Source organism: Hyperolius riggenbachi, chromosome 12 (genome assembly GCF_040937935.1).
Source record: "Hyperolius riggenbachi isolate aHypRig1 chromosome 12, aHypRig1.pri, whole genome shotgun sequence".
Taxonomy (NCBI): domain Eukaryota; kingdom Metazoa; phylum Chordata; class Amphibia; order Anura; family Hyperoliidae; genus Hyperolius; species Hyperolius riggenbachi.
Window position 1 is genome coordinate 62,328,739 of NC_090657.1, and position 22,298 is coordinate 62,351,036.

The following is a 22,298-nucleotide window of genomic DNA, read 5'->3' on the forward strand; positions in this document are numbered from 1 at the left end:
AGTGATGCACTTCTCTAACAGAGAAGACAGGGGTGACCCGGAAGTTATAATACAGCTAAGATTGCAGCCGTGATCGAACGAAAACTATTTGGTGTAGAACGGCGATTCAGGCATCAAATAAAAGAGGAGAGCGCAAGCTAAAGAAAGGTATGCGTCTTTAAAGGGAATATCCAGGCAAAAAAAAATGAGTTTCACTTACCTGGGGCTTCTACCAGCCCCATGCAGCCATCCTGTGCTTTTAGTCGATCACTGCTGCTCCAGTCCCCCACTATCAGCTTGATGACCTCGGAGGTCGGCGGACCGCTTGTGTACATTTTTACGCATTCCCGCTAGTGCAGTAACAGTAACACATACATTTTTACGCCTTAGTGGTTCCAATTTACGCATGGAACCACTAACGCGTAAAAATGTATGTGTTACTGTTCCTGCACTAGCGGGAATGCGTAAAAATGTACGCAAGCCGCCCGCCGACCTCGGAGGTCGGCAAGCTGACAGTGGGGGACTGGAGCAGCAGTGATTGACTACGAGAGCACAGGATGGCTGCATGGGGCTGGTAGAAACCCCAGGTAAGTGAAACTCTTTTTTTTTTTTTTTTTTTGCCTGGATATTCCCTTTAAGTACTTTGCAGTACTGGTTGGGGTTTTAAAGGCATGCCCATGAGAGGTGCTCAGAGTCCCTTTCAGAGAACGAAATGGGAGGGTGATAGGAGGAAACATCCTGGCAAGCCTGCCTCTTCCTGTCTGAAAGTTTGACTTTACCCAAAAGTCACATTTTCAAACAAGTAACTATGAAAAGATGGAGGAACCAGGCGAGGGAACAGACAACGCACCGAGATATGTGAATCCAGCATGAATGTACCTCTGTGCTTATTTTCGGTAGCTTTGCCTCAGAACAAGTACTGTATCCTTAAAAATTGACCTGAACTTAAGAAACAAATACCACGAGGTTGTAGGCTGGGAATCCAGCAGTTTTGGTCCAAAGCTATACTTTCTTATTTTTTATCCATTCTTATTTTTCATCCTTGCATATTTCCCAAAGTTTATTTGAGGTTGTAAAAACTCATCACAAACACTTTTTTTTTTTTCCCCCAGGCTTGGCGATACAATGGGGAGCAATTGGCGATGTGGGAGTTGTTCTGGAAACCATGGGAAGTAATGACACTGTGATTGGAGGAACTTTGCCTCAGAGGATCAGCTCCTGCTTGGAGGTTCTGGACCAGTTCCTAAACCAGCCTCATCCTGTCATGTCCAGCTTTGTCCTGGCTGAGAAGACCATCTCTGTCAAAACCAAAGGAGCTGGCCAGCAAGATCTGGTAGAAGCTGTGGCTCACATATTAGGTAAGAAGTCCATTATGCAAAACTAAAAATGATGTAGTTTTAAGTGAACCATCAAAGATATTGCGGTTTACATCAACATGCAGCATTTATGATTTGCATCACTGACCAAGAAATACTTGTTCTGCGTCGTTGTCAGAGATTCTCAATGGATGACTGTGGGTCAGATATTTTAGAACAGACGCAGTCATTAGAAACTTCCAGGGGACCATGAATAGAACTACACTTATCCTTTAAAGAGGAACTTTACCGAAAGAGTAGTAGGGAGAAAAAAAAATCAATATATTGCAAAGAGAGAAGTTAAACAATAGAAGCTAGATAGAAGCTAGATAGAAGCTAGATTAAGAAATGATTGATATTCCCCATGTAATGTGTTCATATTGTTGGATCCATCATGAGCCTGCAGGTCATCATCTTCACTGCTGGCACACAAGAAATAAAATGGCACCAGCTGCCATTATCTATAAACACACCCTTCTAACAATGCGATAGGCTAGAAGGATGAATATATATAATATATAGTGGGGTGCGAAAGCTTGGGCAGCCTTGTTTATTGTCATGATTTTCCTGTATAAATTGTTGGTTGTTACAATAAAAGTCAGTTAAATATATCATATAGGAGACTTACACAGTGATATTTGAGAAGTGAAATGAAGTTTATTGGATTTGCAGAAAGTGTGCAATAATTGTTTAAATAAAATTAGGCAGGTGCATACATTTGGGCACTGTTGTCATTTTATTGATTTTAAAACCTTTAGAACTAATTATTTGAACTCAAATTGGCTTGGTGAGCTCAGTGACCCCTGACCTACATACACAGGTGAATTCAATTATAAAAAATAGTATTTAAGGGGTCAATTGTAAGTTTCCCTCCTCTTGATTTTCTCTGAAGAGTAGTAACATGGGGGTCTCAAAACAACTCTCAAATGACCTGAAGACAAAGATTGTTTACCATCATGGTTTAGGGAAAGGATACAGAAAGCTGTCTCAGAGATTTCAGCTGTCTTTCCACAGTTAGGAACATATTGAGGAAATGGAAGACCACAGACTCAGTTCAAGTTAAGGCTCGAAGTAACAGACCAAGAAAAATCTCGGATAAACATAAGTGACGAATGGTGAGAACAGTCAGTCAACCCACAGACCAGCACCAAAAACCTACAACATCATCTTGCTGCAGATGGAGTTACTGTGCATTGTTCAACCACTCGGCGCACTTTACAAAAGGAGATGCTGTATGCAAGAGTGATGCAGAGGAAGCCTTTTCTCCGCGCACAGCACAAACAGAGCCGCTTGAGGTATGCTAAAGCACATTTGGACAAGCCAGCTTCATTTTGGAAGGTGCAGTGGACTGATGAAACTAAAATTGAGTTATTTGGGCATAACAATGGGCATTATGCATGGAGGAAAAACACAGCATTCCAAGAAAAACACCTGCTACCTACAGTAAAATATGGTAGTGGATCCATTATGCTGTGGGGCTGTGTGGCCAGCGCAGGGACTGGGAATCTTGTCAAAGTTGAGGGACGCATGGATTCCACTCAGTATCAGCAGATTCTGGAGACCAATGTCCAGGAATCCGTGACAAAGCTGCGTTGGGGCTGGATCTTTCAAGACAACAACCCTAAACACTGCTCAAAATCCACTAAAGCATTAATGCAGAGGAACAAGTACAATGTTCTGGAATGGCCATCTCAGTCCCCAGACCTGAATATAATTGAAAATCTGTGGTGTGAGTTAAAGAGAGCTGTTTATACTCGGAAGCCATCAAACCTGAATTAACTAGAGATGTTTTGTAAAGAGTAATGGTCCAAAATACCTTCAACCAGAATCCAGACTCTCATTGGAACCTACATGAAGCGTTTAGAGGCTGTAATTTCTGCAAAAAAAGCATCTACTAAATATTGATTTAATTTTTTTTGTGGTGCCCAAATTTATGCACCTGCCTAATTTAGTTTATACAATTATTGCACTTTCTGTAAATCCAATAAACTTAATTTCACTTCTCAAATATCACTGTGTGTGTCTCCTACATGATATATTTCAATTACATTTTTTTATTGCAACAACCAACGATTTATACAGGAAAATCATGACGATTACCAAGGTTGCCCAAACTTTTGCTTCCCACTGTATATAGTGATAGGAAACAGACATTATTTCTCTCAGTACAACAAGGTTAACAGACCGGAAACTGTCAAGTCCATGGCCCTGACATGACACTGTGAAAGGGTTTCCACCACAATGTCAGCCATACAGATGTCCCTGATGATCTGTTTGAGAAAAGGTAAAGATTTCTGGTAGGAAAGAGGGTATCAGGATGAAGTAATCCTGGGTTAAAGTTCTTTTTTAAGCTCATACATCTAACTATTTTATCCCCAACATATACAAAAACTTGTGCAATCTCCAAATAGAATTGGTTGATTGGTCAACTTGGATACCAAACTCTACTGTTTGTCTTTTAATTTAAAAGACTGTTTGTCTTTTAGTAGCCAGGTATTTATAAGCAGTTCTTTATGCTTTTCTTGTGCCGTTTCTTGTCAGGTGTACGGGACGTAAGCAGCTTGAATCCTGACACCACATTGGCTGATTTGGGCCTGGACTCTCTGATGGGTGTGGAAGTTCGGCAGACATTGGAGCGGGATTATGACATTGTCATGGCCATGAGGGAAGTTAGACAATTAACAATCAACAAACTGCGAGAGCTTTCGTCCAAATCTGGGAATGCTGAAGGTAGGCTAATACAAGAACACAAATGATTTCTGAGACATTTCATAAGCATAGGCCGTAGGTTTGAAGTCCATTTACAATAAACCCACATTATTACAGGTGAAATAGCCAATTTACTAATAGGTTAGATTGATTCTCAATCTTAACTATTTACTTTTCTAATGCTTTCCAATAGACTCTAAGACCTCTCAGAAAATCTCTGGGCAGGCAGATCTTAGCTTCCTTGACCTCAACAACCTTCTGGTGAACCCTGAAGACTCCACCATCACTAAGCTAAACAACGTGCAGAGTAACGACCGACATCTCTTCCTGGTGCACCCCATAGAAGGATCCATCTCAGCCTTCCACAGCCTGGCCACCAAACTCAACATCTCTTGCTATGGACTCCAATGTACAAAAGGTAATAACGGCAGAGAATGACCCTCTCCATTACAACAGGACAAAACTACACTCATCTTAAAATTTCACTTTAGTTGATAAACATTACTGCAGAGCATTTTTTGGAGGATTGTTAGTCCCAATAGCCTCTAAGGAGTCTAGAGTTCCAAAAGTTCCGATAGAGAAGAAAGATAGCTTTACTGATCCCCCTGGCACGCTCCTATCCCTTCTCTTCAAGTGGGACGAAACTCAAATTCCATCTATGGTCTAAAACATTAAACACCGCATAAACTAATAGCCAAAATCATATTATTGGTTTCCAAGTTAGTGGAAGGGTTAATACTCAAACGTTTCACTTCACTTAGAAGCTAATTGATAAAGTTTTCTTACCAAAATTATCAGATGGACTGGCCCACATCATTGGCACTGTTCAAGAGTAATATACAATAGTAGTATTCTAAAGCAGGCACAGTAAATACTGTAATAAATATTTGTTGGTTGCTATGGGCAACAACACTACACCTTTGTTCGGCACCCTATCACAGAAAGTGTGATAACTTGACACTCATCACAGCAACAGCACAGGAGATAGAACTGCTTAGATGCCGTCACAGGTTAAAGGGGAACTGAAGAGAGAGGTATATGGAGGCTGTCATGTTTATTTCCTTTTAATCAATACCAGTTGCCTGGCAGCCCTGGTGGTCTATTTCTCTGCAGAAGTCTGATTAAAACCAGAAACAAGCATGCAGCTAGTCTTGTCAGATCAGACTTATAAGTCTGAACCACTGAAACACCTGATCTGCATGTGCTTGTTCAGGGGCTATGGCTAATAGTATTAGAGGCAGAGGATCAGCAGGGCTGCCAGGCAACTAGTATTGTCTAAAAGGAAATAAACATGACAGCCTCCATATACCTCTCTCTTCAGTTCCCCTTTAAGGTGTTTATTCAGCAAACTGATATACAGATGCTTATCTCTTCATTACATGTTACCTCAGCAAAGCAATCCCAATCAGTCTGTAGAATCTTATGCGTTCCATGCAGACTTGGTCTATCCCTGGTGAATAGACCAGGCTTTCTCTTATGTTACATCTACATGCTAGTTGCACTTGGGCCTATATACAGCATACGCAGGGCCGGATTTCCCATAAGGCACTCTAGGCACGTGCCTACAGGCGCCTTATAGGACAGGGGCGGGTCTTGAATGTGCCCCTATGCAGAGGCAAAGAGCGGCAGAGCAGGAGAAAACTAATCCGCCCTCCCGCCGCATCGCAATATCAGCCGCACAGCTAGCGTCTCAGCCTATTGATGTATACCACACGCAGGGAGTCAGGACGCAGCACTGCCTCAGTTTCAGCTGCGAGCCAGGCTACAGCATAGGCGGGGGTGTCAGGGAGATGAGAGCCATGTGCACTGTGTTCCGGCTGGCTGGCTTTATTTATGTTTGCACTGCCACCGGGAGCTATTAGAGAAAGTTACGGTAGTTACAAAAGTCTGGAGAGGCCTGCAACTACACTGAGGTCTCACCGAGCTGCTGGGGCTGACGAATAGCAATTCAGAATATCCAGGGCGCAGGCACAGAGCGAGATCTCTGTGTTCAGGTTTGGATGGCAACAGCAGCTATTGAACCCTCCCTCTCCTCCCTTCCCTTCCCTCGGCAAAGCACGGGGGAGGAAGATGCTGCCCAGCTGATCATGACTGACTGAAAAGCACATGGGGAGAAGCATGGCTCCTAGCCTAGCCTTCCCCAGTGCAGAGAAGATCACTCGAAGCTAAAGAATCTGGTGCCTGGCGACTGCATTCCTTTGTGAGTACCTTGTCCTGACCCTGATCTTTCCCCTCACCCATGCTGCCGAGACTCTCTGCACTTCTTCTGACTCCCCATCCCCCTGGGCACCACTACTCCCAGCATGCCACCCTCTACAAAAGCACCACTGCCCCCAGCATGCCCCCTCTATAAAAGCACCACTGCCCCCACTCTGTCAGCAGGTCTGTCACTCCACATGTCTTTCACTCAGTCACCGCGTCTGTCACTCGGCGCCTCTGTCACCACATCTGTCACTCAGCACGTCTGTCACTCTGTCAAAACGTCTGTCACCATGTCTGTCACTTTGTGAGAATTTCTGTCACTCAGCATGTCTGTCACTCTGTCACCATGTCTGTCACTTTGTGAGCATGTCTGTCACTCAGCATGTCTGTCACCATGTCTGTCACTCAGCATGGCTGTCACCATGTCTGTCACTTTGTGAGCATGTCTGTCACTCAGCATGGCTGTCACCATGTCTGTCACTTTGTGAGCATGTCTGTCACTCTGTCACCATGTCTATCACTTTGTGAGCATGTCTGTCGCTCAGCATGTCTGTTACTCTGTCAGCGTGTCTAAAGTCCCACAAGGCCAAGTGTCTCCCCTCAAATCTGCCAGCAGTCACCGGTGCATACATGTGCATGCTTGGAAATTTGGGCACCCAGTAGTCCAGATAGTAAAATATCAGTATTTAATACCGGTAACAATATTTTACTATTAAAGTGTAGAAACAATAGTAAAATATCAGAATTAAATACCAATATATTTTAACTAAACCTGAGCCTATTCTCACACTGAACCCTCCCACTACCACAGACCCAAATCCTGATATTTATCCCGTGGGCACCCAAATTTCCCTTCCTTACCGAGAATTATAATGGGACCCTATAGCAGTGCACAATTTTCTGCCGCTACCAAGTGCAAAAATTGGTGTGAGTTGGGGGAGTGGCCTGTGTTGAGGGGCAGAGCTTAGGGCACCAGAATATCGTTGCCTACAGGCTCCTGACTTGTAAATCCGGCCCTGAGCATACGGTTAGACGAATGAAAGTAGAAGTGAAGTCTGAAGTTGAGGGGAAAGTTGGAAGTCAGAAGTGGCTCTCTGGAGCCCATGTCGGCTATTTTATACTAGCCTCTAAAGAGTTAATTGTGACATCATCCAGCAAGGATGGATCAATAACCAGTCACCTGCTATTGGCTGATAAGAACACGTGATATCATGACAAGCACAGTCTTTACTGCGCATGCACGGGAAAATTCCATTTTCCAATTACCTGTCCCCTTGTTCTAAAGAGAACATTGTTTAACCACTTCACCACTGAGGGGTTTTACCCCTTGAACACCAGAGCAATTTTCACCTTTCAGCGCTCCTTCCATTAATTCGTCTATAACGTTCTTATTACTTATCCCAATGAAATGAACTATATCTTGTTTTTTTCGCCACCAATTAGGCTTTCTTTAGGTGGGACATTATGCCAAGAATTATTTTATTCTAAATGTGTTTTAATGGGAAAATAGGAAAAAATGTGGGAAAAAATTATTACTTTTCAGTTTTCGGCCATTATAGTTTTTAAATAAAGCATGCTACTGTAATTAAAACCCATGAAATGTATTTAACCATTTGTCCCGGTTATAAAACCATTTAAATTATGTCCCTATCACAATGTTTGGCGACAATATTTTATTTGGAAATAAAGGTGCATTTTTTTTAGTTTTGCATCCATCCCTAATTACAAGCCCATAGTTTATAAAGTAACAGTGTTATACCCTCTTGACATAAATATTTAAAAAGTTCAGTCCCTAAGGTAACTATTTTTTTTTTTTTATTGTATTTTTTTTTTTAATTATAAAAAAAAAAAAAATTGGGGAGTGTGGGAGGTAATGAGTTAATTTATTGTGTAAATGTAATGTTGGTTTATGTAAAATGCTTTTAGGGTGTAGTTTACTATTTGGCCACAAGATGGCCACAGTGTGTTTGTTTACATGCGACCTGTAAGCGTCCGGAAGGACGCTTACAGGAAGCAGTAAGAGGCTGGGAAGATCACAATGATCGCGCTGTTTCTAATAGAAGCAGCACGATCATTGCGGGGGCTTAGATCAACGAACGGGAATGGATTTTCCCGTTCATTGATCTCCGTGCGAGCAGGCGGCGGCGTGCACGAGCGGCGGGTTTGCGCGCACGAGCGGCGGGAGCGCGGACAGCGGCGGTAGCGCGGAAGGTACGGATTTCTCCGTCCCTGGTTTTTTAGGGGGGAAAAAAGGGACGGAGAAATTCGTACCGCGGGAGTTTAAGTGGTTAATGTACTTGGCTATTGTTTACCTTTAGGAAATATGAAAACACTCAATGTTTATCCCACAAGGCCTAGAAGTCTGTACATCTAGAGCTTGATATCTATACTACGGCCTTGTACCTACCCCATAGAACATTTCTTCTAAACCTCCAAATGTCTTTATTTCTCTTGAAGAGAAATTCTCCTTAAAGAGACACTCTCTGCAGAGCAAGTCCTTTTACTAAACCAGTTATGTAAAGTAACTCCGAATTCAAGCATATCACACTTAAATTCTAAAAAATACCTCCTTGATTTTAACTCCGGTCGGCCATATTTACCTGTTTTCTTAGGTAAAAACAGGGACTTTGTTGTATACTTAATTATGTTTGTATTTGAATTTATATGCAGAACACCCCTCCTTTTTGTTACCATAGAGATGATCAATCAGATGCTAAGTCTTGTAACACGCAAGCAGACATAATGTAAATGGTAGCCTAGAATGTGTCCAATCCAAACCAGCAGGAAGTGAATTTGATCGGCCCACTTGCAAGCTGCATACAATTTGTATTTAACAATTCTACAAACCCATTAATGTAAAACATAATATTCACAATATTCTCTAAAAGGGCTAGCACAAATGACTGAGGGGTACTCCTTGTGGAACAAGAATTAACTATATATATATATATTTGGCATGGGTGAAAAATTGACAGACAAGCTTGTCTATCTGAAAAATTCAAACATTAGCTAAATGAAAAAACAAAAACATAAAAAAAAATCCAAAAATATTCAAAAATTGCTCTATAATCAACTATTGAAGGTTATAACAATCGCTCCTGCAGTGGATGTAACTGCAGGGGGGCTGGCGGCTCTGAGGCGGGTGGGAGCAGTGCAAGAGAGGGGAAGCAGCCGGCACACACAGCGAAGGGGGGGGGGGGGGGTTACACTCCCCCCTCCATCACCTCGGGCCCCTTTTCAGCGCTCTCCCCTCCAGAAATCAGCACAGCGGGCAGGAAGACACACCTCTTCCGGGTTCCATGCGCTTGAGCTCCATGCGTCACTGTTTTGTATTTGTTTTTTTTAATATCCCGCCTTTCCAATTTGTGGGGTTTTTTTTGGGGGGGGGGGGGGGGGCATTCAAAGTGTCACAGTTTGCCAATCCTGTGATTTTTTTTTTATATCCGTATGTTTTAAAGCTGAAACTGTATTACTTGAAGTTGCTTGCCAAAAGTAAATACATTTGCATTGTGTTTTGCAGCTGCTCCCTTGGACAGCATTCAGAACCTGGCCTCGTATTACATCCAATGTATAAAGCAGATGCAGCCGGAGGGGCCCTATTGGATAGCCGGATACTCCTTCGGAGCCTGCGTGGCATTTGAGATGTGCTCACAGCTGCAGTCCCAGCGAGACGGCGCTCACCCTCCAGACAGCCTGTTCCTGTTTGATGGCTCTCACTCATACGTTGCTGCATACACCCAGGTAACCACACCTCTCACACTGGTGCAGACGATAGTGATGATGTGCATACACCCAGGTAACCACACCCCTGGTATTGGTGCAGACGGTAGTGATGTGCATACACCTAGGCAACCGCACCCCTCACACTGGTGCAGAGGGTAGTAATGATGTGAATACACCCAGGTGACCACAGCCTTCACAGTGGTGCAGAAGGCAGTGATGATGTGCATACACCTAGCTGATCACACCCCTCACATCGGTGCAGAAGGTAGTGATGATGTGCATACACGCAGGTAACCACACCCCTCACACTGGTGCAGAAGGCAGTGATGATGTGCATACACCTAGCTGACCACACCCCTCACATCGGTGCAGAAGGTAGTGATGATGTGCATACACCTAGGTAACCACACCCCTCATACTGGTGCAGAGAGTAGTAATGATGTGAATATACCCAGGTAACCACACCCCTCACACTGGTACAGAAGGCAGTGATGATGTGCATACACCCAGGTAACCACACCCTTCACACTGGTACAGAAGGCAGTGATGATGTGCATACACCCAGGTAACCACACCCTTCACACTGGTACAGAAGGCAGTGATGATGTGCATACACCCAGGTAACCACACCCTTCACACTGGTGGAGAAGGTAGTGATGATGTGCATACACCCAGGTAACCACACCCTTCACACTGGTACAGAAGGCAGTGATGATGTGCATACACCCAGGTAACCACACCCTTCACACTGGTGGAGAAGGTAGTGATGATGTGCAGACACCCAGGTAACCACACCCCTCACACTGGTACAGAAGGCAGTGATGATGTGCATACACCCAGGTAACCACACCCTTCACACTGGTACAGAAGGCAGTGATGATGTGCATACACCCAGGTAACCACACCCTTCACACTGGTGGAGAAGGTAGTGATGATGTGCAGACACCCAGGTAACCACACCCCTCACACTGGTACAGAAGGCAGTGATGATGTGCATACACTCACGTAACCACACCCCTCACACTGGTGCAGAAGGTAGTGATGATGTGCATACACCGCCACTGTTATTAGGCCTGATGAAGTGAATTTCTATATGCTCACAAAACGCCTTGCCTAGTGCAAATCTTTTCACCGGTGTCCAGGGATTGTCAATGAAATGCTAATAATTTTGAGTTGATGCAGGATTCTGCAAAAATTTGTATGCACATTGTTGTAGCTCGAAAATAGACCAATCAAATTTTAGCAGGATTTGATTGGTTCATGCTTAAAAGGACAACTGTAGTGAGAGGTATATGGAGGTTGCCATATTTCCTCTTAAACAATACCAGTTGCCTGGCTGTCCTGCTGATCTATTTGGCTGCAGTAGTGTCTGAATCACACCAGAAACAAGCATGCAGCTAATCTTGTCAGATCTGACAATAATGTCAGAAACATTTGATCTGCTGCATGCTTGTTCAGGGGCTATGGATAAAAGTAATAGAAGCAGAGGATCAGCAGGGCAGCCAGGCAGCTGGTATTGTTTGAAAGGAAATAAATATGGCAGCCTCCATATACCTCTCGACTTTTATCTCCGCAGGATTTGACTGGTTCATTTCCTGCATACATTTGCATACAACATTTGTATAATGCTGCATCAACTCAAAATTATTTGCATCACATTGACCATCTCTACCCCCTGGCAGCTTTTGCAGTTTATAGGGTTCAGCCTTTTTCCAAGAGAGCGATCTGTGTACAGCAGTGGTCCCTGTACCCGAGTGGAGGTGGTTATCCACCAAAAGAGAGTTTGGTTGGTTGCTCTCCATGCAACATTATCTTGCGAGTACCCTCCTTTATTAAAGAGAGCCAGAGGTGGGTTAAAAAAAAAAAAAAGTAGACTACCTGATCCAGGGGGCTGAGCGAATCAGGTAGCCGCAACAACTGCTGCTCCCGTGGGCCGCAGTAGCCCACTTTCACTTTGGTGACCTATAGGTTGCAGCACTTCACTGAGAGACTGTGTGTCTCATAGAGTGTAGGGAGGCGGGAGAGCAGCAGGGGGCGTGGCTAGGGAGAGAGAGCTGCCCAATGGCAGCTCTAGAAACCCTGCAGGAATGTTTTGAACAGGGAATCCCTCACCCTGTATTTACTTCTGAGATAGCGACAAATATTGTCGCTAGTCTCGGGGGGGGGGGGGGGGGGCTATAGCATGGGGGGGGGGGCATAGAGCCATGTTATGAGGCAGCAAACATGCCTCTGTGTCCCATCTGCCCCTCAAGGAACCGCCTCGGGTTCTCTGTAAAGTACAAGAAAGTCAAGAAGATTCCACTACTCCTTCTGACTGCTCAGCTTTATGCCGTTATAATAAAAAGGAATTGTAGTTACAGTATATTAGACCAGACGGAACAGGCAATACTTTAGCAGGCAGGAGACGCTGCGCTGAGAGACTGTGTGTCTCTCATAGCGTGCCGGGAGGTGGGGGTGCAGCAGGGGGTGTGGCCAGGGAGAGAGAGAGCTGTCCATTCGCAGCTCAGGAAACCCTGCAGGAATGCCCTGGTGGGCGTTATGAACAGGGAATTCCTATCCTCAATGTTTACCTTCGAGTCAGCAGCAAATATTGTCGCTAAACTCGGGGGGGGGGGGATGCAGAAATCGGCAGTTGGGGGACACAGAGCCGTGTCATTAGGCAGAGGACATGCCTCTGTGTCCTATCTGCCCCTGAAGATCCACCTCGGGTTCTCTGTAACTAGGCCCCAGCCCCAGGACCGCCTAACGCCGATCGGCATAAAGTCCTTGGGGAGTGGTTTGCAGGAGATCGCACGCATCTCCGCTTGGATGACGGAGCTCTGCTCTGCCTTCAATCTCCCAGCAGCGAAACCGCCGTCTTTTTACTTAGTACAGCGCTGTACTGGGGCCAGCCATGTCACACAGAGAAGCGATCCGCTGTCATAGGCTAAAGCGCATGACAGCAGATCGTGCTGATTGGCTGGCGGAGGGAGGGAGGGGGGTCTATAAAAATACAAAAAAAAAAAACATTTATTATGAAAATAAAGATGTAAATATTTGTAAAAAACAAAAAAACAAACAAACAATGGGGGAGCAATCACAGCCCACCAACAGAAAGCTCTGTTGGTGGACAGAAAAGGGGGGGGGGGATCACTTGTGTGCTGAGTTGTGCGGCTCTGCAGCGAGGCCTTAAAGCTGCAGTGGCCCAATTTATGAAAAATGGCCTGGTCTTTGGGGGGGGGGGGGGGGGGTGTTTAAGCCCGTGGTCCTCAAGAGGTTAAATAGTACTCGGCAAATACTACACTAGGGGGCTCCCGTTGTCTCTGTGCTTACTAGCCAATCCTGATTTCTCCAGTCATATGTAAGATATGGCAGAGTATGGCTTGTATTTTAATGAATGTTATTTCCTGTCATTTTCTAGAGCTACCGTGCCAAGTTAACGCCAGGCAGCGATGCGGAGGCTGAAACTGAAGCCCTGTGTGCTTTCATCCAGCAGTTCACTGGCATGGAATACAACAAGGTAACATGAAACCTTATTCATGATCTCCGGCACCTACTGATTGCTACACATACACTTACTGTCTCCCTAAGGCCTGTTCACACTAAAGAGAAAAGCGCTGCATTTAACGAAATGCAGTTAAAGACAAAAATAGGCGGCAAATACATCCTATTTTGTAGATGGGATGTGTTTACACTGTCAAATGGAACGGGTGGCGATGCAAATGCAGAGGCGTGTGATCGGTGTCACTACTTGGCGGCTGGATAGTGTAATGGTTCAGGGCTCTGCCTCTGACACGGGAGACCAGGGTTCGAATCTCAGCTCTGCTTGTTCAGTAAGCCAGCACTAATTCAGTAGGAGACCTTAGGCAAGTCTCCCTAACGCTGCTACTGCCTTATAGAGCGTGCCCTACTGACTGCAGCTCTGGCGCTTTCAGTCCACCAGGAGAAAAGCGCGATGTAAGTGTTTGTCTTTGTCTTCTACTTCACATCCTGACTGCATTTGCACGCTGCATTACTGTGAAAATGGCCTAACACTGTTGCAGAATTGCATTCTGCCTTACACTGTGGAATACATTTCACATTTCAGTGTTTTTAGGACAACTTTGGTGTTGGTAGGTTTTTCCTCAGTATTAAAAGCCAAATATCAGATTTTGAAATCCCTTAACTGTAATTCCAAAATACTGCAAAATCAGTAGCTGTAATAATTACACTGCCACCACCACTGGGCTCTTCTCTCCCCCCCCCCCCCCCCCCCCCCCTACACACACACACACACTGACGGGAGCAGGCAAAGCCCCCTAGGGCAGGACACAGGATCACTGTAGTGAAAATAACAGCAGACTAATTGGTGCAATGTACGTGAACATGATAAAAACGAGATATTTAAAACAAAACATAAAATCAATGAACAGCAGTGCACTCTCAATTTTTGACAGGCAAGCTCTTCTCTGTAGAACTGAGTGGCCAGTCAGTCACACCTCCCCCTCCCAGCATGCAATTGTCCTCTACTAGGATGCAAGAGGTAGATCAGCAGCACTATGGGTCATGTACTTTAAACCCTTTCCTATTCTATGTTGGACTCGTATGATATTGACCTCTTTCAGCATAGGTCCAATTTTGGACGTAGTCTGACACAGAGAAAAACTGGCTGCCACTAGGTGGCGCTGTTGCCTAATAAAATCCTGCACAGTGTCAGCCTCTTCTGATCAAAGTGTCCGACTAATTCCTTCACTTTGATCACTTCCAGCCTACTTTCTCTATCACTGACCCATGTGATTTATGTATTACGTGGACGCATTTGGGCTAATCACCAGGTGAGCCACAGTAGAAAGGGGGAAAGATGCGCCCAAGGCGAATAAAATGCATTAAAAGCAACTAAAATATAGATAAACGAGGTTGCTTACCTCAATGACGACACACCCATATAGAAATGGATATTTAGTAGTAAAAAAAAAAAAAAGCACAGGCAACGCGTTTCGTGGGAACTCGCCCACTTTCTCAGGCCAGATAAAGTGCTACTAAATGCTGGTAGCCGGATTCAAGGCACCTGGTTTTCTTTCCATAGGGTGCATATATTCACCCTCAACCTTCTTACACCAAGTGAGCCGTTGTCGGATCTGGTCTGACACGGCATCATTATATGTGGATTGTCAGCGACATTTTCATCCTACTCTATCACCACACTGCGTAATTATGAAGTTTCGCTGATGTGTGCAAAGGGGTTGGTGCTACAGTGTGTGAGCCGGCGTCGGGTCATCAACTCGCTCTAGTGCGAGGCAGTGGAGACCCTCTGGATCCCTTCCGCTGCATTACTCACTGGATCAGAGACGGCGCAGGGAAATTGGGGTGCACCATGCACCACCATAGGCTGTAATGTGAATTATGGCTGTAGCAGTTCTCAGAGAGTAATTTGGGTGCCGTCAAAAGACTGAGCCCAAAATACTATAATTTATATATAAAATGTATTCACCCGCAATAGCTGACAGCCTAATTACGGCTTACCCCCGAGTCCATGGCGGCCTGGAGGGGGAATATTAATTAATACCACTGGGACTTTTGCAGGAGCAGGGAGAGACATTTTTGCATTGTATGAATTGTATGAGTCCAAAACACACACACACACACACACACACACACACACACACACACACACACACACACACACACACACACACACACACACACACACACACACACACACACACACACACACACACACACACACACACACACACACACACACACACACACACACACACACACACACACACACACACACACACACACACACACACACACACACACACACACACACACACAGAAAAGTAAGAGCTTGGGGGAACGTGGGCAGTCTAGAAACTGGGTTGGTACTTGTAATGATTTTTCTTTAGTTATATAATTCCCGGGGGGGGGCTAGAGTTGTTTGTGCACTGCAGAAGCCAACAGTCTCATCAAGTGATAGATTTATGAGGTTCTTACTGGTCATGATCATGTATCAGTTGCTCTTCCTGTGTAGGCTGAGACAGGAAGTGACCACAGATAATAGAGCTGTACAAATCACCTGTTCAAAGTGATTACATGATTTTCCATCAGTCTCCTGCAGCGTGGAAGGGAAAATAGGTTGTGATTTCCCCAGAGGGATAGTTAAGGTGGCCATAAGCTTGATGTTTTGCACGGATATCTGGCAGATTTGATCACTCTGATCGAATCTACTAGGAATCGATGCTACAAACTATTCCCAATCGATCGATTTCTGGTCCGAATTAGTTGATTACGCCAGATGGAAGATCTCGCTTGATAAGCGGCAAATCAGGAACCTGGCGGTAGTGGCATTCGGTCACAGGATGAACGACGTGCAGTGTTAGCAGCAGAGCTTACACCTGCCTATCTGCCAGGGCGTGTCTTCTATCTATCCCTTACGCCTGCTCCTTACTGTCTCTTCCCTCACGAGGCACCTGTGTCATGTGACAAATGCTAGAGGTCGAACACTAGAGGCCTCTAGTGGCCATGTAAGGTATGTGGCACAGTGCCTCCAGTGTTTATCACATGACACAGGCACCCCAGAATAGAAGACGTCACAGGAAGGAACGACAGGCGGCGGAAAGATAGGTGAGTGTAAGCTCTGCTGCCTACACTCTGTATGGCCTGGGGACAGACACATGGATTGGGGGCCCTGGCGGGTGGGGTCCAGCTCTACAGATATTCAATAGATAAAATCTGTGTACAGTGTCTCGAAGGGATCGATTTCCCCTCAGAGAGGCACTTATCTGATGGTCTGGTGGCTATCTGTTAATGTATGGCCACCTTTAGTGATGTGTCCTGTTCAATGCTCTCTGTAAATTGCTACACAAAAGGTTTTATATGTATGTACTTACCTCCTTTGTCCTTCTCCAGCTGCTGGAAGCTCTCCTCCCCAGAGAGGACCTGGAGGCCAGAGTGAAAGCAGCCGTAGACATGATAACGCAGACTCACAAGTCCATCAACCAGGAGGCCCTGCGCTTTGCAGCCGCCTCCTTCTACTACAAGCTGAAGGCTGCCGACCAATATATCCCCGCTAACAAGTATCGCGGGAACATCACGCTGCTCAGGGCCAAGACACGCAACGAGTACGGAGATGGGCTGGGGGCGGACTACAAGCTGTCTGAGGTGAGTGGCAAAACTATCCACCATATATTATAGAGAAGGGGACAACTATGCTTCTGTTTACATGTATACTATTTATCTCTTTGTACCAAAAGCAGAACTTAAAAGCGATCACATAAACTGTAAAAGTCACCGCAAGTCACTCCCACAAAGCAACAAATGAATATTGCATTCAGATGAATGATCAATTCTGGTTACGTACACAGCAGCGTTGCATGTCTGGGTCAGAGGGCACTGACCCCACCAACCATGACTTCAAAACGGGTTGGTGGGGTATCCTTTAAAGGGAACCTGAAGTGAGAAGTGTGTGGAGACTGCCATATTTATTTATTTTTAAAGAAAACCTGTAACATAAAAAACCCCTGCTGGGGAATATTTACCTCGGGAAGGAAAAGCCTCTGGATCCCAATGAGGCTTCCCCGTCCTCCGTTGTCCCAGCCATCCAGTGCTGTGACCCTCTGAACGGCGTTGAGATAAATATTTACCTACCACGAACCAGTGCAGGCCCTCCAGCGGCTCTTCATTCGGGTTTAGGCGGAAATAGCCAAACTCGATCGTTTCCGCTCTACTGCGCAGGCACGAGTCCTTTGCGCCTGCGCAGTAGCTAGGTAAATATTGCCTACCGCTTGTTAGCTTTGTCGAGGAGGTTTCGGGGGAGCCAGCGCTGGTTTCCCTAAAGCTACAGAGGATGGGAAGAAACCTCATTGGGACCCTGAGGCTTACCGCTCTCGAGGTAAGTAACCCCCCCTAGGGTTTGTTTTTTGGTTACAGGGCCTCTTTAAGCAATACTAGTTGCTTGGTAGGGATGATCAGTGAGATGCAAATATTTCAGAATTTATGCAAATTTATGGAAATGTTTATGCAAATGTATACAGTTTGAAAATGGACCAAACAATTTAAACCCAGGTTTAAATCGATTGGTCCATTTTGAGGCTGCATATATTTGCATACAAATTTGCATAAACTCAGAAGTAAATCCTCAGAAAAATCTGGGAAACTGTCTGTATACTTTAAAGCAAACCTGAAAATAAACTTATGATATAATGAATTGTAAGTGTAGTACAGCTAAGAAATAGAACATTAGTAGCACAGAAAAGAGTCTAATTGTTTTCCAGTGCAGGAAGAGTTAAAAAAAAACTTTAGTTGTTACCTATGCAAAAGAGCTTCTCTGAGCTACTTGATCCAACTTGGGTTGTAGACAGTCCTGTTCTCTGAAGCACTTAAACAGCCAAGAACCAGTGAAAGACAGCTTGAGATAAGGTTTTACTGCAGAATAAATCAAATGGTAATTCGCTCTGATTTGTTTCATAGCTTAACTTCTCTAGGAAGTCCTGGGGCTGCAGTTTGCAGGAGATCGTGCGCAGGCTGTGTGCGCATCTCCTGCTTGGGGGCGGAGCTCCGCCCCGCCTTCAGTCTCCGACTGTTACACGGTGAAACCTTTACATGCAGTACAGCGCTGCGATCAGCAGCAGTGCTGTACTGGGAACAGCCAGTACAGCCCCTGGGGGACAAGAGAGCGATCAGCTCTCATAGACAGAAGCCTATGACAGCCGATCGCCGTGATTGGCCGGCTGGGAGGGGATTGCGGGAAAAAAAAAAAAAAAAGAGTAAAAAAAATAAATATTTATTAAATAAATAAACACAAGGAGAAGGGGGGGGGGGGGCGATCAGACCCCACCAACAGAGAGCTCTGTTGGTGGGGAGAAAAGGGGGGGGGGGAATCACTCGTGTGCTGTGTTGTACGGCCCTGCAGCTTGGCCTTAAAGCTGCAGTGGCTAATTATGAAAAAAACAGCCTGGCCTTTAGGGGGGTTTACCACTGTGGTCATCAAGTGGTTAAAAGACAGTGTGGATTCTAAACTGCAAATATTAGAGAATGATGCAGTGTAAAAAAAAAAAAAAAAAAAAAGAGCTGCGGTATATAACAGTAGCAAAGAAAAGAGTCATTTTTATTTTCTAATGTTCTATTCATTATCCGTACTACACATACAGTTCATTGTATTATACGCTTACTTTTGCTTTAATTACTCCCTCGGTGCCTCATCATTTGCCCGTTCCTTGCAGTCAGTTGACAGTCAGCCTGAACTCATACAAAAGCTCAACACCCCCCCTTCCCCTCCCTCCCACGGCTCCTACTAGCAAAGGCCGCTCACGCCTCTCATCTTAATAGCAGGAGCTGTCTAGATTCGTGTTGCTTGTTTTGTTTCTTTCTAACCTCCCTTCTGTTCAATCCCCATTACAAGGCATTGCCTGAAGAGGAGAGTTCATTCTTCGGGGCTTTGCTCAGGAACATTCTGTGCTGGGTGACCTTCTCTGTGTTACTTGTACAGTTTCTGAGGAGCAGAAATATAGCAGAGAAGCAGCCACAGAATAAAATAATGATCTAAAAGACAAATGAATCGGACTACCAAGACAAATGGGTTGTTTAGCATGTACCATAGATGTATGTACAGGTAGTCCTCGGTTAACAAACGAGATAGGGACTGTAAGTTCATTCTTAACCTGAATCCGTTCTTAAGTCGGAACACTGTCGCGTCTCTGTCCCCTGACCCCCTCTGTGCCTTCAGTGTTCCCCTTTGTGCCACCTCTGCCCTCAACTCTGTCACCTCTGCCCCCCTGTTCCCTCAGTGTCATTCTCTGTGCCACCTCTACCTTCACTTTGTCTTTCTGTACCACCTCTGCCCCCCACTGTGTCACCTCTGCCCCCCTGTTCCCTCAGTGTCCCTCTCTGTGCCACCTCTACCTTCACTTTGTCTCTCTGTACCACCTCTGTCCCCCACTGTGTCACCTCTGCCCCCCTGTTCCCTCAGTGTCCCTCTCTGTGCCACCTCTACCTTCACTTTGTCTCTCTGTACCACCTCTGTCCCCCACTGTGTCACCTCTGCCCCCCTGTTCCATCAGTGTCCCTCTCTGTGCCACCTCTACCTTCACTTTGTCTTTCTGTACCACCTCTGCCCCCCACTGTAACACCTCTGCCCCCCTGTTCCCTCAGTGTCCCTCTCTGTGCCACCTCTACCTTCACTTTGTCTCTCTGTACCACCTCTGTCCCCCACTGTGTCACCTCTGCCCCCCTGTTCCCTCAGTGTCCCTCTCTGTGCCACCTCTACCTTCACTTTGTCTCTCTGTACCACCTCTGTCCCCCACTGTGTCACCTCTGCCCCCCTGTTCCCTCAGTGTCCCTCTCTGTGCCACCTCTACCTTCACTTTGTCTCTCTGTACCACCTCTGCCCCCCACTGTGTCACCTCTACCCCCCTGTTCCATCAGTGTCCCTCTCTGTGCCACCTCTACCTTCACTTTGTCCCTCTGTACCACCTCTTCCCCCGTCTGTGTACATGGTGTCCTGGCGCCAGGGCTTTTCGGCGCAGGGAGAGCTGAATGATGCTGCACAAGTTCGGGGGGTTGTTAAATACTATTCCCCCTCCGAGTCGCCGCAGCTCGGAGGGAGATGTAAATCTAGATCCAGCAATCGCCGGATTTCCGAATTATCCAGGCAGCAAACTATAGCATTACTGCTATAGCGGCACCGAGCTTTGGCATTGCGCGGTCTCGCAGCAGGCGCAGAAAAGCCCTGCTTCACCCTTGTCCCCCCTTTGTGCCGCTTACTATTCTAGGTATGATCGCAATGTGCTCATTAGGCTTACATAAAATTCTGGGTAAAATTTAGCAATTGCAGTTGTACCTAATCACCATTTTGAAATTGAACCAATTTCACCTAATCCACGCGAACTTCCAGAGGGTCCCAGCACTGGATCACTGGTTTGCCTAACCACCGCTCCACGCCAATTAGCGTGAAGTCCTGGGGCGGGGTTTTGCTGGAGATCGCGCGCGCATCTCCGCTTGAATTACGGAGCTCTGCTCTGCCATAATTCTCCCAGTAGACTGTTAGCCGTCTATTTACCTTGTACTGCGCTGCACTGGGGACAGCCGTGTCACTCAGCTGTCCCCCTGGGAGAACCAGGAGCGATCGGCTCTCATAGGCTGATATCTATGAGAACCGATCGGTGGGATTGGCTGCTGGGGGGAGGGGAAATAAAATGATAAAAAATGCACATAATTATAAAAAACAATAACAACAAATAGATAAAAAAAAAAAACTAAACACCCCAGCAGCGTTCAGAGCCCAGCAACAGAAAACTCTGTTGGTGGGCAGAAAAGGGGGGGGGGGGGGGGGGAATCACTTGTGTGCTGAGTTGTATGGCCCTGCAGCGAGGCCTTAAAGCTGCAGTGGCCTAAATTGCAAAAATTAGCCTGGTCACTAGGGGGTGAAAGCCTACGGTCCTCAAGTGGTTAAAATGCAGAAAATGTGTGTGTCACTCAAAAAAATCTTCAGAATAATCGCGGACTGGGTACTTTAGCAGACTATTGGTCAACTGTTTTTGCATTATTCTACTAATTGTTTTAATAGTTTACTACTGATATTCCACTATTTGGCTATTTTGTATTTTTATTGAATAAATTAAAGGGATACTGTAGGGGGGTCGGAGGGAAATGAGTTGAACTTACCCGGGGCTTCCAATGGTCCCCCGCAGACATCCTGTGCCCACGCAGCTACTCCCCAAAGCTCCGGCCCCGCCTCCGGGTCACTTCTGGAATTTCAGACTTTAAAGTCAGAAAACCACTGCGCCTGCGTTGCCGTGTCCTTGCTTCCCCTGATGGCGACAGGAGCATACAGCGCAGGCCCAGTATGGTATATAGTACAGCAACGCAGGCGCAGTGGTTTTCAGACTTTAAAGTCAGAAATTCCAGAAGTGAACCGGAGGTAGAGCCGGAGCATCGGTGAGTGGCTGCGTGGGCACAGGATGCCTGCGGGGGACCATTAGAAGCCCCGGGTAACTTCAACTCATTTTCCCCCGACCCCCCTACAGTATCCCTTTAAGTTTGAATCTGTTACTAGAAAAAAAAATCATTTCTGGAGGAATGTAATCAACTTACACGGTTCTTTTTTCTTGAAATATGATTCATACATAAGGCAAAACAATAAGAAAAGTTTAGCGCACAAGAACTAAATAGTTGTCCTTGCTGTGTACTATTTTTGTGGTGTGTGGGTTTTTTCTTTCTTAAAGGACCACTATCACGAAAAACACAAAATTTAAAATACATTTAGACACATACAAATAAGTAGTACGGTAAGTTTTTTCCACAGTAAAATGAGCTATAATTTACTTTTTCTCCTATGCTGCTGTCACTTACAGTAGGTAGTAGAAATAT

The 22,298-nt window shown here is 45.6% G+C and overlaps 1 protein-coding gene and 1 long non-coding RNA gene across 6 annotated transcripts in view; one reads left to right on the forward strand and one right to left on the reverse strand.

Annotated features, from left to right (window-relative positions):
• Positions 1-22,298, forward strand: part of FASN (fatty acid synthase) — a 127,349-nt gene that overhangs the window by 102,984 nt on the left and 2,067 nt on the right. For both annotated transcript variants that reach the window (XM_068263018.1, XM_068263017.1), the window contains exons 37-42: positions 1,092-1,337; positions 3,876-4,064; positions 4,237-4,461; positions 9,766-9,986; positions 13,369-13,467; positions 16,842-17,093. In XM_068263018.1, coding sequence (XP_068119119.1) covers positions 1,092-1,337; positions 3,876-4,064; positions 4,237-4,461; positions 9,766-9,986; positions 13,369-13,467; positions 16,842-17,093 — 1,232 coding nt within the window. The remainder of the gene's footprint in view (positions 1-1,091; positions 1,338-3,875; positions 4,065-4,236; positions 4,462-9,765; positions 9,987-13,368; positions 13,468-16,841; positions 17,094-22,298) is intronic.
• Positions 1-22,298, reverse strand: part of LOC137541624 (uncharacterized) — a 121,378-nt gene that overhangs the window by 42,131 nt on the left and 56,949 nt on the right. The gene's annotated exons all lie outside the window — the stretch shown is intronic.